At 39.5% G+C, this 20,314-nt stretch overlaps 1 protein-coding gene across 1 annotated transcript; it reads right to left on the reverse strand.

The window, feature by feature from the left end:
* Nucleotides 1-188: 188 nt before the first annotated feature.
* Nucleotides 189-18,809, reverse strand: LOC140727729 (butyrophilin subfamily 1 member A1-like). The gene is made up of 6 exons (XM_073045433.1): nt 18,620-18,809; nt 18,299-18,367; nt 12,058-12,107; nt 9,294-9,635; nt 6,051-6,320; nt 189-2,145 (listed from the first exon to the last, which is right to left on the reverse strand). Exons 3-6 carry the CDS (start codon nt 12,104-12,106, stop codon nt 2,093-2,095), a joined length of 714 nt encoding a protein of 237 aa, XP_072901534.1. The 5' UTR covers nt 12,107; nt 18,299-18,367; nt 18,620-18,809; the 3' UTR covers nt 189-2,092.
* Between the last annotated feature and the right edge of the window lie 1,505 nt (nt 18,810-20,314).

A 20,314-nucleotide genomic window follows, 5' to 3' on the forward strand; every position in this document is an offset into this window, starting at 1 on the left:
CAGGGTGGTGTGCAACTTGCCTTTTCAAAATTCTCTCTCTTAATACATGGGAGTTTTGCATTTGAACCTGGAGATTTTCATGTAATTGAAGACATTAAACAAAGTAACATCTCATCCTTGTATAATTCATTTCACAATCCTATCAATAGTAATTCAAATAATAAATCACACACACAGGGAAAGAGGAAGGGAATTAAAATGAATGTTTTTATTCAAATTGCTGAAAAAAAATTTCACAAACAGGATCTTTGCAAATAACTGCACAATTAACTTTCTTTGAAAATCAGTAATTGTAGTACAGCACAGTACAGGCCTTTTGGCTATGTTAGGTAATCCCTTAAACCCTGCCTCCCACTTATCCCCCCCACCTTAAATTCCTCCATACTTGTGTAGTAGTCTATACAAGTTTCTTAATACATATATAGCTTGAGCCTCACAGTTCTAATTTATCTACCACCTAGCAGTATTTTTACTTGCTCTTAAAAGTTAAGTCCTTACATATACACAAATCACAATACATGCTTCACACGAGTTGGTCCAACCTGAGAAATCTACCCCACTTTAGGGACCAAACGCATGGAATCCTTGAAATTTCAATGATTCATATGAGTGGTCTTTTTGAAAATCTATCACCTCTTTCTTTTTGCTTTCATCTGCCAGGAAGATACAATCACATTGCTGTAATTTTGGTTACTGTAGATTCCGGATTATAAGCCGCTACTTTTTCCCCACATTTTGAACAGCTTTAAACTCTGCGGCCTTTAATCCAGAGCGGCTAATACATGGTTTTTTTTCATGCCGCCTCGTAAACATTTTGCCTCGTAACAGTAGACCAATAAAATTGATGAGTAGTTCACAGAGGTCCAATGAAATTGTACGATAAATCAAGCGCACTTTCACAATTAAATTATTGTAAATCAGTCATTTGTACTCACCCTCATCAACATGGAAAACACTCGAAGAAAAGCAAGACCCGAGCGCGTCAGACCCGAGCGCATCAGACCCGATTAGACACGATCGCGTTACGCGAGCGCGTCAGACCCGAGCGCATCAGACCCGATTAGACCCGATCGCGTTACGCGAGCGCGTCAGACCCGAGCGCATCAGACCCGATTAGACCCGATCGCGTTACGCGCGCGTGTCAGACCCGAGCGAAAACGCTGCTTTTAAGTTAAAGGCGATCAATAACTTTTCCTGGTAGGCTGCAGTATATATATTTTTACCAGTCGCTAGGAGATATTGGAATGTTGTTCGTGCTGTTCAGTAAAAAAGTATATGCAACGTAACTTGTGTTACCGATACATATGTATATTTAAAAGTAGCGGTGCGGCCTTTACAATTAAAAAATTGATTTTATTTCTAAAATTAAGAGCCAGTGGCTTTTAATCAGGTGCGCTCTGTAGTCCGGAATCTACGGTAATTACAATCGCCTACAGAACACTACAGCACAGGAACCTATCCTTCAGCCGATCTAGACCACACCAAATTATTCTGCCTAGTCCCATCAATGTGCACCGGACCACGACCCTCCATATACCTCCCATCTATATACATACCCAAAATTCACCTAGATATTCAAATCAAACCCACATCCACCACTTCCACTAGCAGAGGTAATTCTTCAATCCCTTACTTCAATGCTGCAACAACCACTATGCTACTTGCTATGCTAGCCATAAAACTCAGCAAGGAAACTATCATTAGTTTAACCACAACATATTAGAGACTAGCCATTTTGATTAACAAAGCTGCACATGGTTTTAAACCAAAACAAAACCAGAAATGTGAAAATAATAAGTCACATAATATCAGACATGATCAGCCATCCCTATCAAGGTTCCAAAACCAGAAAAAATAAGAAACTAGGCAGAGAGTGGAGAGAAGGAAGGGGCAGACAGGGTGGAGAGAAGGAAACATCAATGATAGGTTGAAGACCAAAGTTGCTCAGCTAACAACTAACTTTAAGAACTTTAACTTAAGAAGTTAGGGCCAAATTCTTGGTTTATAGATTGGCATTTACGGTAAGAAGCAATAAATTGCGGAAGCTTTGCTGGAGAGTATAATGACTGTTTAGAGAAACACATCTTTTCAATTATAAATCTGATGGCTTCTCTCCATTATCCACACTGATAAGGTGATTTCCATCTGAAAAATACAAATAAGAACAAAAGTCAACATTTATTCTGCTAATACTGTGTAAACATAAGCTGGGCTATCATAATGAAATAATCTTAAATTGATTGTAATTCTGTATCTCTTATTTAGCCTTAGATATCCATGTTTAAAATAAGCATTGATCATTCTAAAGCACATTACAACAGTTGAACTCAATTTTACTCTGTGCATTTCCTCAGTTTTCTGCATTCCTACCAACAAAATCGTTACCTTAAAATTCTCAGTGATGAAAACCATTTGGTTAGTGAAAAACAAAAAAACAGTTGTCAGTCATTCTGCATTACTAACAATTTCTAAAGTTTCTCATGACCTACAATTATGCCAAACTTAGTTAATACATCTCTTCAGTACAATATTCAAGTGGAATTATCCTACCAAAGTAGGTTCATTTGTATTTACTTGAAGTTCTATATATGCTTAATTTCGTGTACTTCAAGTCCAAATGGTGCCAAGCTATGATGTCTGTCAAGTTGTGGCTCAGACATTTCTTTGAGGTTCTTAAGAATGGTTTTGGGGACACTGAAGAACTACATGTCAGGTTTGGGTTTCGGGACATAGATGCCGGGGAGATAAAGGTTAGGGCCTGTAAATGAAGAGTGAGGGCAGGAGTTGGTGGTCATAGTCCAGGCTGACGCGCTGAGGACGAAGATCAGCTATCCCCAAGGTCAAGGACTGTGGTTGGCTGGTCCCTAGGCCGTCAAGCCCCGGGTTCGGAAGTCCACTCAAGTCTGGAGGTCTATGCTCAGAGATGAAGGTCCCACATGATTGGAGAATCCTGGGAACAATATCAAAGTTCAAAGAGCAAAGTCAGCGAGTCCAAAGATTGGGGCATGAAGTTTGAAGCCCTGAAATCTGAAGCCCCTCGATCAGCGTGTTCCGAAGTCAGTGGCTCAACATCTGTGAGTCTAGGCTCGGCGCCGGAGGTTAGAGGCACAATGTCTATGCCTTCTGAGTGTTCATGGCCAAGGACTGGGGTCAGAGGCTCAGAGGTGGCCAGTCCTGGGGTTGGAGGCCTCTATGTGTGTGTAGATTGTTAGTTGAGAAAGGGACTTCTCTTGCTGTGTTTTTTTGCTTTGTTGCTGGTGGTGTTGTTGCTTGGGTTGTTCCGCTGATCACAGCGGACATACTATGTTGGTGCCGGAATGTGTGGCAACACTTGTGGGCTGCCTCAGCACACTCTTGAGTTGTGTTGGTTGTTAGCACAAATGACAAATTTCACTGTATGCTTCAAAGTACATGTGATAAATAAATTAATCTGAATGTACTTCTTGCTTCTTGATGTTCCTCCTCCAAAACAATTAGAGAGCGCAAGTTTATTTTCAGCATGTAATAAAATCTAGTTTTAAAATTATAATTAGAAATAACAAATAAACTTTCTAAATCAAAACAAAATAAAAAGAGCAAGTGCCAGAAATGTGCTGCAGATCAGAAAAGTGGAAACATGATTAATATATAATTGTGAAGACCCTTTGTTGATAATGGAAAGGAGACAACAGTTTGGTATCAAGGTATGGGAGAAGTGACAGAGGGATGAATAGAACAAAGGGAGTATTTAGGATAAGAGGAGTCCAGGGTTGATCCAAGGATATGATTCAATGGGTGCAGTTAGGAAGAGGTAACAAAGTCTTCTGCTCAAAGTAACCCAATTCATGATTGGGGAGCGACACCTCATCTTCTATTTGGGCATGTGCAGACTAGAAATCGGGTAACTCACTTTATCCATATAAAATCAGGCCAGGTAAACCCTATGGGATATTGGCTCATTTTCTTTTGTCTGACCATAAGCCTGACCTAGGCTGTTCTACTGGATGGTATCTCCTTTGTGTTCTCACATTCTAGCCACCCCCGTATTGTAGTTTTGATCCAGTTTTCTGTTTTAGTTCCAACCAACACTGCGTATCAGAAGACCTTCAATAACAGCATTATAACAAATTTCTAAGATTATCTAATCGTGAACGTTGTAGTGACGCTCACTGAAGCTGCACTTACTGTGCTAACATACCCTGATTTAAACCTCTGAGGTTACTGGCATATTCACAAGAATGATGTCCTAGAAAATATTTTCTCTTCAGGTCACTCAAGAGCTTCATAAAGCCTGAACCATAGCTAAATTTATAAAGTGTGCTTCTGTCAATCGTGTTCACCCGCCAGAAATGGAAGACAGCGTCCAGATTGCTATGTAGGAAACTGGAAAAGAACAAAAACTGAGTGTGTAACAGAGGCATGAAGCAATCAGCAATGGTAAAAGCTGGAATATCTGAGAATGAATGAGGAAGGTCATTTTGGACAAATCAAGTTACAACACTGGAAAATGACATTGCAATATTAACCTACAAGTTCAAATTCCAACAGAAAGTCTGGCTACAAAATTCCTGATGTAACGCAATGCAATGTAACCTGGAAACAAACACTAATATACTCCACACAAAATTACAACTATGTTCAATAATACTGTGCTGTTTTTCCGAGTGGTGAATCTGTGGAATTCTCTGTCACAGGAAACAGTTGAGGCTGGGTCATTGGCTATATTTAAGAAGGAGTTAGATATGGCCCTTGTGGCTAAAGGGATCGGGGGTATGGAGAGAAAGCAGGTACAGGGTTCTGAGTTGGATGATCAGCCATGATCATACTGAATGGCGGTGCTGGCTCGAAGGGCCAAATGGCCTACTCCTGCACCTATTTTCTATGTTTCTATGTTTCTATGATTTACTTGAACTTAAGCCAGCTCTGCACTGACATTAAGTAACTATTGTAATTAAACATTAATCCCGTTATTTATGAAATTATCAAGAATTCTCCCAATACTATCACTTAAATCTTAATAAGCATTATTTAATTTGCCCTTTTCTTAACATTTCAAGTTGGGCTTTAACTTCTGATTTAAAAATCTATGGAATTAAATTTCTAGTGATTGTAGTAAAAGGTTATGCTTAAATAACACAACATTATTTAAAGATGTTTCCTGCCTCGTTAAGATATTTCCAGATTTCCTCTATTTTCAGCCTTGCTCAGTTTCTACTCTTTTTGTTCTTCCTTTCTTTCTCCTTGTACAATGGATTCCATTAATTGAGGCACATCAGGATCAGTATATTTTAGCCCAATTAACCTGCTGTCCCAATTAGCCAAGGTTTCATGGAAATCATTAAAAAGGTGTAAAAAACACAAACTGAGTAACAAAGTATGTATTTAACTGAAATACAGAACAAACTGGAAGACTACCAATGCTACTACAGTACTATAAAACTCTATATTGGTTCTTAATAGTTACCAACAGAGGAATTCATTCAGTGTATGCAATGAACAAAATCAGTGCAGAATAATGAACTGCCTTTTGATGAATGGACACTCCAAAACTTCATTTGCATTGTAACATTCAAGATGTCTGCCCATACCTACAAATTCTCAGTATTTCCTAACTTGAAGTAATGAAATAATTTCATTTTTCACTCCCGCCATTTCTTGCTTGATGGCTCAGTGACCGAAACAGTTCTGAATTGCCTGACTGCTTATTTCTCGACAGCCATTAGTGACAAAAGTCACTGACTTTTGAACACAGATGCGCGCAACTGACGCTATTTAAAAACAGTTCACACTAAGCATGATAAAGTGTCTAACAACCACACAAGTGCTATTTAGAACCTGTTCAGCAAGTATCCTGTCCTAATTAAGGGGCATGGTGTCACAAATAAACAAAGGGTATTTGGCTATTTTCTTAGTTTTTGGTCTTAATAGTAGTCCTAACTAAGCAGACACCCCAGTTAACCGAAAGCCCAAGTAACTAGAATCCACTACATAGTTTTATAAGATGTACCGACTTACTCCTCATTATGTTCATTTAACACTTTCTAAAGTAACAACTTTAGAAATAAACCTACCTGAAAATATCACTCGAGTCTGCTTAGGCTCCGCCATCCATTTATGCATCTTGGAGCAGATGTAGTGATTCATTTTGTCAATTATTTTCAAATCATTCGTCACGTTGAAATATCCATCACTTTCTCTCAATTTTATTTCATCATCCGCTGGCAATGCATTCCCATGCTTGTCCTTCCACATAACGTCTGGAGCAGGGTACCACCCTGAAGACCGGCATGACAGCACATTTGAATTGGAATCCCAGAAAACATGGATGCCATCTGTACTAGCTACCAAGAGTAAAAGTAACACAAATTACAGCTAGTCAACAAGAACACGAATCCTACTGAAATGCTTCAATACAAAATGTTAGTTTTCAGAAAAGCAATAATCCTCTGCAAAATTACATATTTAAGATACTCTCTATACTTAGCTGATAGTCAAGAGTGCACTGTATATTTTGGAGAAAATAAGTATCTATTGGAATGAGTTGAAAGTTACCCAAAATGTGCAACAAAATAAGACAATGGTCTGACTTCTTTCCATTGGCTTACTTTGTTTTCATAAACACATTGTTTCCATGAGCATCATGGGTATATAAAGTTTATAAATAAGAAAGACTGCACTTTTTCTATATTGATTCCACACACATTCTCAGGTAGATTTTCTTGGTAGAGCCATTAAATAAACTGGGCTACAATTGAAAATAACCTGCACATCTTAGCTTCCTTCTTATAACACGTGAATCGAAGACTGAACAAGCACCTTCATTGGTGCATAATCCTCCACACTCTTCTGTGCTGAAGTGACCCAATGCATTCAGCACACACAGGAAAAAATTATCTTGCCAACTAAGAATGCAGATTCCAGTTTAGAATATACATTAAGCTACACTTCATCCCTTGTAATAGTTTGGATCAATGAAATTAACTTGGAAGTTTCACTTGTCAGGTTCTACTGAAGAAAATAGCCATGAGTTATAAGAAGAGTGTTCGATGTATTTGAGCCAGGACCACTCATGAGATATTCAAGGGACATCTGATCTAGGCTCCTCGTCAAGCAGCCATACTAAATGGTCAGTTCAAATAGAAATGGGTGTTATACAATATACAAATCAGTAATAGTCACTAGATGTAGTGCCAGGGAATAGTTGGTGCCATGCGGACTCCAGTCAAGCCAGTGAATGATTTAACCACCATTCCTTTGGGACTAGAGACTAACAATAGCTGTTCTATAAAAGGCACAGGAGTGATGGTGTTATAAATAAATATAACAGCCACTGGGCAGAATTCCATCTTTGTCTTCACTTCATATCTGATCTGCTACTGCTGTAGCATCAAACATTGCATTTTCACACCTTTAGCTAAAAGCCTTAGCTCTCTGTATATTGTTTAACATTTTTGGTTTTCCATCCATTGCCATCAAACCAAAATATAGTTCTATTTTTACTCATAAAACTATTTCTAAGTGTGTTTCCATGTAGAAATGCTACTAATGCCAAGGTATTAGAGAAGAGTCATAAGCTTCACAGAATTATGTGATTGTTCTTATTCTGTCCAGACTATAGGGAAATATTTGTCACTTTATTACCTAAAAATGATAGGGTGTAATTTCTGCAAAGGTCTCTCCATTTTGCCCTCAGCTGTGGTAGATAGCCTGGGATATGGCATAATCACCATCCTTACCCATCGACTTAATTGAATGAAGAAATGAATGAAAACAACTGAAGACTATTTTACAGATGGTAAAGACCTCAAGAGGAGGCAGAGAAGAATCATTAAGGATGGTGATATTCATGATGTAAAACTACAAAGATTTTTACTAATCCAAGAAACATAAAGTTACAAAGCACAGGAACAGACCATTCAGCCCCACTGCTATATGCTGACCAATGTGCTCCATCCAAACTAATCCTGTTTTCTTGTCTTTGGCCCATAAACTTCTAAACCTTTCCGATCTGTGCACCTGTCCAACTGTGTCTGAAGAGATGTAACTGTGTTCTATCAAATGATACGTAGTACTGTCTATAGCATAGGACTTAGCCCACATTCCTATTTTGCATTTTCATCTGATGAATGTTTCCTTTTGAGCTCTACCTAGTAATATTCTGGGACGTCCATATACATCACTCACTGAACATAGGTTGGTCCTTAGGTTAAAATACAATGTTACTGATTCTGGTGGAACACAATCGTAGCACTCCGAAAGCTGACAGTGCCTACAACTCGACAGATTTGAACGGTGGTAACACAAATACCAGACAATCTGCAGATGCTGGAAATCCAAGCATCACACACAATGCTGGAGGAACTCAGCAGGCCAGGCAGCATCTATGGAAAAAAAAGAGTACAGTTGACATTTCGGGGCCAGATCCTTCATCAGGATTAAAGGGTCTGGGCCCGAAACATCGACCATACGCTTTTCTGTAGATGCTGCCTGGCCTGCTGGGTTTCTCCAGCATTTTGTGTGTTTTGCTTGAACTGTGTTAAGGCTGCCCAATTTAATTGTTACAGAATTACGGAACATGCAACATAATGGTGTCCTCAATCTGAACACAGGGCTTTTTAACAACAGTTTATAAACTGCATCAGCAACAAAGAGACTGGTTACAACAAGGTCAGATTGGTTTAATCACTTGACCTGCAACAGATCTACTAACTACATCTTTCATAATCAGGACTTGATTAGCTGTCAGCAATAATGCCACTGCATCTGTCTCGATGATAAGACCCATAAGATATAGGAGTAGAAATAGGACATCAAGTCAGCTCCACCATTCCATCATAGCAGATCTATTCCCCTGTATCCCTTCATGCCCTGACTAATCTATCGACCTCTACCTTGAATATACCCAATGATGGCATTGATGAACTCAGGAAAAATGTGATTTACTGCTACAAGTGATGTCTTTTTTAATTGCCAGGAGCCTAACAGCAGAGTGCTGCTATTTTTTCCCCAACACTGTGCAATTGGAAATTGATTTAACAAGGAGTAAATTGCATTTGGTACTATTTCCAGGAAAAATCACACTGACCTTCAACTGACAATTCTGGCCAAGTCGCCCTATATCAAATTCAGAGACTTTGTTACAATGAGCTTTAATGCAACACCATATTTTTAGGCTGCTGCCTTCTGTAAAAGGTAGTGTTAGTCAGTAAAACATAACCCTTTTATTTCTTGCCACTATTTTCATTACAATTTTAAAAAATGAAATTTAAGTGGATTTCACCCTCACTGAGAGCAGAACAAGATAGGTGGCATACCCCAAACAGACAGATGAACAGATACTTCTTTATATCCACCATCAGTGCTAACAAAGAACGAGTAATCTCCTTCATCCCAAAGATGAACCTTCTTCAATGTAAGAAATGCTTTGCCGTTATTAATTGAATTTTCATCAACTTGAATTCTTTTTGAGTAGTTGGCATGCTGGTTGCTGAAATCACTTTTACTTTCTTTGTACTCATACAAAATTTCAGAGCCAGCTTTCTTCTCCCATTTCACTGCTGGAGTACAATGACCATTGCAATCAAATGTACATTTGAACGTGATATCTTTTCCAATTTCTGCAGCTGGTTCGTGCTCACACGCAACTTTGAATGCATCTGAATAAAGGATAGAAATAATGTAGTTATAAACAAAATATTCATGAAAAAAATTCAAATGTTCACTTACATTTGAGCTGATCAGCTTTTCTATTGTTAACACAAGTCTAAAAAAGGTACATTTTTCATTTACAAATTGCTTTCAGAAAATTCCTTGCCTGATATTCATCTCACTTCAAGAACTTGGGCAATGGACAAGGATGATCTGCAGAATTTCCCAGTTTCTCCAATTTGATTGATTCCATTTATCTTTTAAAAAGTTAATTGTATCCTTCCAACACCTTGTCTAAATATTAGTATGTACTTTGCTGGGTTTTACCATTACACTGTTGCACTTACATTTATAATTTACAGGATGTATTCTACACTACAGAAGAACACTGCTCCCAGCAGATTTAACTCGCACAAAATCATCTCTCTGCTTCAACAAAAGTTGGATAAGAATTACAAAACCTCATGGCATGATTGGAATCTGATCTGGAAATTCTAGGACTCTACTGACTTTGAGCCCATGTCCTTGTGCTTACAATTTAAAACTTCACCCAATCGGTTTGTCTGAAAAGGAACACAAATCCACAATTTCAATTCACTTGGCTGTCCACATCCTTTCCTTTCATTTCTATGTCACAAATAATAACAGGTTATAATAAAAATTGAACTGGTCAATATTCTGTATTTTCAGTTTGTTAATAACATGGCTTTGCATTGTTGTATATTTTGCAATTTGTTTTAAATCATGACCAGATTTCTTGAGGTTTAGTAAATTCCCTATGGGTTTGAGTGTTGGATTCAGAAAGAGTTGGAAAATATGCAGTACAAGAACATAACCTGTTGTCCTATATGGTTGGAATTACAATTGACCACTTTTAAAAATAGCAATAAAACTAATAATCGTCATGTTAAACTGCTAACTTTAACAAGGATTTCTACCACAGCCTCAATATAAATTGACCCAGTTGACCCCATAAGTTGACAAATGGAAAATGAACTGCTAAAGATAATGCTGTATCATAATCACAAACAACAGTCTATTAGGTAGAAACAAAACCACACATCTCTTTAAACTCCAACTCAAATTTTCACACATTGACAGAATTTGAATCCATGCCCTGGACCTTTCAATGCCACCTTTGGCAAAATGATGTTGCCTCTTTGGCAAAAATTAAAGGTCTTAGAAACGATCTTCAATATTACTGTATGTGACAATCTTTGCTTCCTCACTGGCCTCAGGAGTAATGCTGGAAGATTGGAGTATGACAAATGTTATTCCTTTGTTCAAGGAAAGTAATGAAGATGACCCTGGGAATTATAGAACAGTGATTTTACATCAGTGATGGGTAAACTTTTGGAGAGGATTTATAAGCACTTGGAGAAACACAGCCTGATTAATCATAATTAGCATGGTTTTGTGAGGAACATGTCATGTTTTGTGAGCTTGATTGACTTTGAGTCAGTGACAAAACTAACTGCTGAAGTCAGAGCAGCGTATATGGATTTTAGTAATGCATTCAACAAGACTTCCCATGGTAAGGTCACTCAGAAAGTCAGGAGCATGGGATTCAGGGAATCTTGGCTGCATGGATTTGGAATTGGCTTGTCCACAGAAGGCAGAAGATGACAGTATATAGAGTGTATTCTGCCTGTAGATCCGTGACTAATGGTATTCCACAGGGATCTGATCTGGGACCTCTGTTCTTCATTATTTATAAAAACGACTTAGATGTGGAATCGGAACAGTATGTTAAGTTGGTGGAGTTACATATGGTGTAGGAAGCTGTCACAGGTTACAATGGGAAATCGATACAATGCAAAGCTGGGCTGAGAGGTGGCAGATGAAGTTCAACTTTGGAAGATCGAACTTGAAAGCAAAGTATAAGGTTAATGGAAGGATTTTTGGCAGTGTGGAGGAACAGAAGGATCTTGTGATCCATATCCATAGATCCTTCAAAGTTGCCACACAAGTTGAGGTGAGGTGGTCTATGATGTGTTGGTCTTCGTTAGTCAAGGGATTGAGTTCAAGAAGTGATTGGATGAAAGTATAGGGTTACGTCTGAGGTGCTTTTTAATTAAGCACAGAGAATTTTAAGTGCATGGAACGCACAGGACAATGTGGGTGAGAAAGAACAGATTAATCTTGGCAAACATGAGGAAATCTGCAGATGCTGGAAATTCAAACAACAGCACACACAAAATGCTGGTGGAACACAGCAGACCAGGCAGCATCTATAGTGAGAAGCGCTGTCGATGTTTCGGTCTTGGAATAGGTTAAAACGTCAGCATATCATCATGGGCTAATGGGCCTGTACAGTTCTTTGCCCTGTGTTCCATGCTGAAGAAATGTAGTCTTGAGTAGTAATACAGCAATGTGAGGAGGCTACTGAAGCATCCAGCATCAATTACCCTCATCCAGAGAATAACTTACCAACAGGAACAAGCAACAAGGAACACACCAGTGCTGAGATGTACATCATCCTGAAAAGAAATTAACGATTGGTTAGAAGAGAGTAAACTGAGCATTTAAAGCATCTTCCAAATGGTCAGAGCAAAATAATAATGTTCAAGTGTTCAATTCTAATATTTGCTTCTATACATTCATATACAAAAAAAATTTAGATACAGGACTATCAGATGTACAGAACACAGAACATAGAAAGGTAGAGCACAAGAATAGGCCCCTTGGTTCACGATGTCTATGCTGACCATAATACTCATCCAAACTAATCACATCTACCTGCACACGTTCTGCATCTCTCATTTCCTGCCTGTTCATATGCCCACCTAACTGCCTCACAGATCTTAATGTATCTGTTTCCACCACTTTGCATGTTCCAGGCATCTACCACTCTCGGTGTAAAATATTTTCCTTGTAAATCTCCTTTAAGCTTTCCACCTTGCACCTTAAAGCTATGCCCTCTGTTATTTCTAACTTCAACCCTGGGTCAAGGATTTTCATTACCCATTGATACACGCCTTTCATAACTTCATAGATTTCTCTTGGGTTGCCCCTCAGCCCTGATGCTGCAAAGAAGACTAACAGAATTTGTTTAACCTCTCCTGTAACCCAACCATATATAACTGCATATTTATACAACTGCAATACGACTTACCAGCTCTTATACTCAACACCCCAACAAATGAAGGCAAGCACCCCAGATAACTTCTCTTCTACCCCATTTACTTTCGGGAAGCCACGGATCTGCACCCAAGATCCCTCTCAGACCATGTATATTTTTGTCCACATTATTATATATTACAGATTCGTTTGTAAGTTTGCAGAGGTCAACAAGACATCAAAATAAAATGCATTGTAAGTATTTCTCAAAACTAAGATATGCTACAAGGAAATATTCAGAAGATGGGCAAAGGCATTAGAGTGGATTTTGGGGGCAGTTTGCTCATCCATCTACAATGTCTGCTCTATCTGCAGAGACTGCAAGAATATTGTATCCATCGTACAAGTGCAGGAACTGAGACTCTTCAAACACTAACTCCTGGATCCTCACACCTGTCCCAACTCATAGGCATACTTTCTTATCCCCTTGACTGATAAAATATACAGTAATTAACCAAAGGAGTGTGCAATGTTTCCTGGAACTTTCTCATTCTCATCATAGGATCAGAATCTCTGATCCCACCTCATCATCTCCAAACCAAAGTTCATGTAACCGCAGGCAGATGTGGTCTTAATAGACGAAAGCTGCAACATGTCACCTCACTTGGCTTGCTTGTCTTACATATATTCATCACCTTAAATATTTTAAGTCTATCGTCACTAGTAGCTTACTGTAGAAACCCAATGCAAATACACACAGTGCTTTTCATTAAGTTCAGAGATTTAAAGTCCATCATATCTGTACCATTATATATACCGTGCTTCACTTAACTAGCTCTAGCTGGTTACCCAGTCAGTTTGGAGACTTATTTGCCTTGCTTTATAATACTATGGCCAGCTGGTGGCGTAGTGACATCAGCGCTGGACTTTGGCGCAAGAGGTCCCGAGTTCGAACCTGGCCGGCTTCCTTGCATGCTCTCCACCCGTGCCTGGGTTGAGTGGCTAGCAACTCGACCTTGTAAAAAAAAAACTGGAGAGGGATGGGCTCCACCAGGTTTCAGATGCACAAGACACACCGTACGATGAGCAATCACCAAAAAGATGGGTGCAAAGAGCTTGTAAGCTTGTCATGACGGCGCCCCAACAACTCTAGGAGTTAAGGGCACGCGCACGTGCACACACACACACACACACACACACACACACACACACACACACACACACACACTATGTTTTGAAACTGAAAGAGAATTGAATTGTAAAATTCACAAAAAACATTTTAAAATAAAGCAAAATCATTTAACTAAAAGATGTAATAAATGAAATGTTACGTTTAGAATTATCTGCATCCTTTTGTCCATACCCCACTTCCTTCACTACAACTTAAAATGCATACTGTTATGTTTTATAACATAAAACATAAAAACTAACTGAAATTAAAACAAGGGAGTCCAAAATAACGCACCTAAAGTGAATCTTTGTGTTTACTTTAAGTGAAGCACGCACATATCATGGTGGCATGATGACGTATACTAGTTACGTACCTTCACATACAACCGGTAATGAATTATTTAAACAAAGAATGCTCTATCAACGTATTACTCAAATATTACTGAAATATTAAATACACAGCACATACCTTCTAACACCACTATTGTTGGTCAAATCAAAGATTCTGATGAATCTTAGAGAGACTGAAAATCTGGTGGAGTTATGCCACAACACTAGTCTCTCAGTCAGCATCAGCAAAACCTAAGAGCTGAACAACTGCAGGAGGATGACGCTTATTTGTGGAATGGGAGTGGAGAAGACAGTAACTTTTAAGTTTCTTGGTGTTAATATATCAGAGAATATTTGCTGGAACCAGCACCTAAGTGTTTTCACAAAGAAGGCACAACAGTGCCTTTACTTTCTTAGAAGTTTATGCATTTTTGGCATGTCACAACAAATTCCGATGATCTTCTACAGATGCACAGTATAAAGTATCCCGACTAGTTGCATCACGGCTCAGCATGGAAACAGTTGTGCCCAGGAATGGTGAAGGTTAAAGAAAGTAATGAATACAGGCCAGTCCATCACAGTCAAAGCCCTTCCCACCACTGAGTACATTTACATGGAATGCTGCTACAGGAAAATAGCATCCATCATTAAAGACCCCCACCAACCGGGCCATTGTCTTTTCTATACTATTGTTGGACAGGAGGTACAGAAGCCTTGGGTCCCACACCACCAAGTTCAGGGACAGTTATTACCCTACGACCATCAGACTCCTGTCTCAGCAAGGATAATTTCAAACACCACAACTCTGAACTGATTCTATGACTGACAGACTCACTTTCAAGCATCCTTTACAACTCATTTCTTCCACAAATTGTCATTTGCACATTAGCTGTCAGTTGTTTGTCACCCTTTGTCTACTCACAAATAATTTTTCATAAAATTCTATTGTTGAATTGAATTTAATTATTTAAATCTTACATCCGTCCCACCAACACAAGGGAGTAAAAATCTTTGTGCTATGACTCTGTCGCAATGTCCAATGGCTTGTAGAAAGAAGCTGTTCCATAGTCTGTTGGTCCTGGCTTCAATGTTGTGGTACCATTTGCCAGACAGAAGCAGCTGAAACAGTTTATGGTTGGGGTGACCGGTGCTCCTGATTATCTTCCAGGCCTCCTTTACGCACCTGCTGCTATAAAAGTCCTCAATGGAGGGAAGTTCACATCCACAGATGCACTAGGCTGTCCATACCACTCTGCAATGCCCAGCGATCAAGGCAGTTCCCGTACCAGGCGGTGATAATGCCAGAGAGAATGCTCTCAATGGTGCCCTTGTAGGTCTTGAGGATTTGGGGGCTCATGCCAAACTTCTTCCGTCGCCTGAAGTGAAAGAGACGCTGTTGTGCATTTTTTGCCACAAAGCCGCTGTGTACAGTCCAGGTGAGATCATCAGTGATGTGTATACAGAGGAACTTGAAATGACTCACCCTCTCAACCACAGTCCCACTGATATCTCCATTCCTCCTGTATTCCATGTTTTTGTTTGGTATGTTTTTTTTCCCTGTAAACACCTTCAAGAAAATTAATCTGAAGGTAGTATTTGGTAACATATAGTATATATCAGTCCTGAAGAAGGGTCTTGGCCCGAAACGTCAACTGTTTACTCTCTCCCACAGATGCCGCCTGATCTGCTGAGTTCCTCCAGTATTTGGTGAATGTTGCTAGGGTAACATATAGGTACTTTGATAACTTCACTTTGACTTTGATCTCTGGAGGGAGATGGACAGTTGATTTTCAGGTCAACACTCGTTATCTGGATCCTTCAGTCCAATGAATGGTCTTGACTCGAATCATCGACTGTCCATTTCCCTGCACAAATACTACACGATCCACTGAGATCCAACAGTTTGACCATAGACATTCAGCCAATTAAGTCTGTTCTGCCATTTCATCTTGACTAATTTATTATCCCTCTCAATCCCATTCCCATGCCTTCTCCTCGTAACATTTGACACCCTGACTAATCAGCCTATCTCCATTTTAAACATACTCAATGACCTGGCCTCCATAGCCACCTGTGACAATGAATTCCACAGATTCATTTCACTCTGGCTAAAGAAATTTCTCTGCATCTCTGTTCTAAATGGACATCCCTTTATTCTGAGGCTGGGGCCTCTGGTCCTAGGCTCACTCATGAAAGGAAACATCCTCTCCACTTCCAATCTAAGTCTTTCAATATTCAATAGGTTTCAATGAGATCATCCCCTCATTCTGCTAAACTCCATCAAGTACATGCTTCTCATATGTTAACCCTTTCATTCCCATGAACCTCCTCTGGAGGAGCACGTCTTTTCTTTGATAAGGAGTCCAAAATTGCTCACAATACTCTGTCCAGTCTGACCAATGCGTTATAAAGCCTCAGGATCACATATTTTCTCTTATATTCTAGTCCTCTTAAAATGAATGCAAATATTGTACTTGCCTTCCTTACCACCAACTCAACCTGCAAGTTAACCTTGAGGGAATCCTGCAGGACTCCCTCTGCACCTCTGATTTTTGAATTTTTCCCCATTTACCAAATAGTCTATGCTTTTATACCTTCTACCAAAGTACATGACCATACACTATACTCCACCTGCCACTTTTTTGCCCATTGTCCCAATCTGTCTGTCCTTCTGTAGACTCCCTGCTTCCTCAACACTATCTGCCCTACCACTTATCTTTACATCATCCACAGTATTAGCCACAAAGCCATCAATTTCATCTTCTAAATCATTGCAATAACATAAAAAGCAGTCCCAATATAGACCTCTGCAGAGCACCACTAGTCACCAGCAGCCTACCCGAAAAGGCCCCCTTTATGCCAACTCTTTGCCTCCTGCCAGTCAGCCAATTGTCTATTCATGCTAGTATCTTTCTTGTAATACCATGGACTCTTATGACTCTGATAGTAAGTGTTCCTTATAAAGGGCAGAGCAAAACAATTATTGTAAACTCAGTTGAACAATCCCTCAGAAGAAACATTAAAGGTGATTCCAACACAGTTTCACTTTTAAATCTTACATCCTGTATACTAAGCGTTCAGGAGTTCTACACATGGGTACTGAGGCCAAAAAAACTATTAGAAGAAATTGCTTCTAAACAAAATGTCTTTGCTGCAATTGGCATTAGATGCTATCAAATGTGCACAACATGAGCAGATATCAACGTTCGAATCCATACATCGAATAACCCGAAGTGCATAATCATATTCTTTATCAAAGTACCAAGTGCAGACAATCTGGCTATAAAGATTAACATAAATTGCTGCTGTTGTGTTTATAAAATGCGTGAAGCTCTCAAACTCCTTTATCAAAATAAGTTCAAAACGGAGACATTATGTTAACTTTATGTAGAAAACGTTGCTTTTACGACACGTGGGAGAACTGTTCTGGGCACCACATCAAACCATCCGAACAGTAAAGGAGATGTTCAAAAAACTGAATTACAGTATACCAGAGCAGATTTGGTTTCACACCGAAGAAAGGCCCATTACTACAAAAACTGTATACCAACTTAATGAAGGCCTCAAAAGTATTTTTAAGATAAAGAGTTACCTAAAAATAACTGACCGTAAATATGAAGCCATCAAATATTCAAGTTCGTCATGGTGCCTAATTAAGATAGTGGGTTGGGCCAAGGGCTTCCGCCATAATGTGCAGTACTTCCATATCCTTCCACCACCATAATCAACGTTCAAACCTTTTAAAATCTCTCACATAAAAGTAGATGTTGTGAACACTCAGAAGGTCATCGTGGAAAGAGAAAATGAGGGAACATTTCTGGTCGGCAACCTGAAATATTACCTCTGCTTTCTCTCCCCATGGATGCGACCTGATCTGCTGTGTTTCCAATATTTTTCCGATTTGTTACATCTCCGATATCTGCAGACATTTCAGATCTAATAACATCTCTCAACGTCTTGTTAGTACCTATTCCCAATAAAGCACGAACGATACAGCACATCATCACGATCAATAATCTTAGTAGACCTCGTAATATTAAATAGATCAATTATGGGTTCAGCTAGAATCATAACTGCAAAATATCCTCAAAAACGCATAATTCATACGTACGTTAGAAAACCTGATTTAGTCCCAGTCGTAAGATCTTCTGAAACTCCGCTCACCGTAAGCAGTCCAGTCCTGAAACACAACCACCACAAAGTAACTGAAAACAGGAAGGATCTGGGCTGAGCGCCTATAAGACGCCGCGCCGCTCCCTCCGTCACTAGTTGCTGGGTAGAAAAGTACTCGCGATGTTACAAACCCAGCGTTACGCTCATGCTTTCGCCCGTAGACGTTCGGGATGATGTGCAAAGCACCGCAATTTTTTGAATATTCAAATATTAATGTTTTGTACATTATCAAAATACTTTAGTACATTCATCAAGATACCTAGCTAATGAATCGCAAAAAGCAGAATCGGGTTGAATATCATCGGCATTTGACCTGAAATTTGTTAACTTTGCGGCAGCAGTACAATGCAAAACATGATAAATACAGAAAAAAAACTGTGAATTCCAGCAAGTGTTAAATAAGTTGTGAAAAAACAGAATTAGAAAAGCGGTGCGGGAGCGCTCAAGGGTTCAATGGCGGAGAGGAAGAAGCTGTTCCTGAATGGGGTGTGTGCGTGTTCCGTACCTCCCTCCTGAAGGTAACAAGGAGAAGCGGGCACGTCCTGGGTGGCGGGGGTCCTTAATGATGGACGCCACAAAATTAGTTTGAATATTCGAATTATACTTCGGAACTCATTTCAAAAATAGTTTAGAATGAGTCATCAAAGATCAGTGGCCATATCCGAGAAACAGGAACTCCGTTTAAAATGAGAAACAAAACTGAAAGTGAATGAGTGGAAATTCTGTAAACATTCCTCGCTTCGCCCCCTACAGCCCGATTAGCGACGCCCCTTGGTATGATCATCACCGTCCGCAGTTATGTTTCGTATTTGTGTTGCGCGCACGTATTGAAGAGAAGAGGATATGGAAACTTAAAGTGTGCAGATGACCGTTTCCGACAGCATGGTGACTGCTTCGCAGCCTCAGTGCCCAGGGGTGTTGTCTGCAGATTCTCCCTTGTGGGTATTCCGGTTTCGTCCCACATCCATGGTAGGTGAACAGGCTACAGTAAATAGCCCCCTATACAGGTGAGTGGCAGGAGAATCAAGACACAGGCAACAACTGTAAATAGATTATGGGGGATAGCACTGATGGAAATGCTCTCAGAACCTGAATAGAATTGATGGGCTGAATGGCATTATTCTACGTAGATGTAAATATATTAAAAATACACTCAGAGGAAAAAATGTCTGGTAGCAGCAGTAGGAAGAAACAGAATGTTTCAGGGCAATTAATTTTATCAGAACTAGAAAAAGAAGTTGAAAGATAAAGCAAGGTGCAAAGAAAGGAATATTAGAGGAAACGGGATTAATAATAATTGTTCCAAATGTATGAATATATTGTGGTTGTGGCTTCTTGTGCTTGTAGTGAAAGATTCCCCATAGTCCCACAGGAAGGCTCTCTGCTGGGGTAGTTCCAAAATACTTTCATAATGATTAGGCACAATGTCTGGAGTTCAATTGCTGCAGCTCAGGGGCCAATATTGTGAAAATTATCTCAGCTGTTGGACAGCCTGTACTCACATTGTACAGGATAACCATATTTAAAAATAGGGCCAATGGTCCAATAAGAGGCAATTGGTAACCTATCTTTTTCATCCTCCTTCATCTTTCCTTTCTTTTAATTGTTCATTCCTCCCTTTTTATACATATTCCTCACTCATTCATGTTTATCCTCCCTTCTGCCTTTATCCTCATCCTCCTTCATCCACCCCACCCTCATTCTCCCACCCATTTCCATCCTCCATCTTACCTTCCTCTCCCAATTTCTTCCATTCCTCTCTGGATTCCTGCTTCTAGCCTCCCTTTACCCCTTCCACCTCTCAATCTCTACCTCACTCTAGTCTCTTTCCCTCTCCACCATTTCATTTCTCCTCTCCTCTATTAGCAACAGCCATAGGCAATTTCCATTTTAGTAAAATGGACAACTTATCAATACACTATTATCAGCAAGCATCTTTCTCCCCTTTTCACAA

Source organism: Hemitrygon akajei, chromosome 5 (assembly GCF_048418815.1).
Source record: "Hemitrygon akajei chromosome 5, sHemAka1.3, whole genome shotgun sequence".
In the NCBI taxonomy this organism is placed as follows: Eukaryota; Metazoa; Chordata; class Chondrichthyes; order Myliobatiformes; family Dasyatidae; genus Hemitrygon; species Hemitrygon akajei.

Coding starts and splice junctions, on each gene's coding strand:
- LOC140727729 (XM_073045433.1), bottom strand. CDS start 12,106: ATGATGTACATCTCAGCACTGGTGTGTTCCTTGTTGCTTGTTCCTGTT. Junction 6,321..9,293: donor TGTTCATCTGTCTGTTTGGG/GTATGCCACCTA, acceptor TACTCTTGGTAG/CTAGTACAGATGGCATCCAT. Junction 2,146..6,050: donor GACTCGAGTGATATTTTCAG/GTAGGTTTATTT, acceptor TGTATTTTTCAG/ATGGAAATCACCTTATCAGT.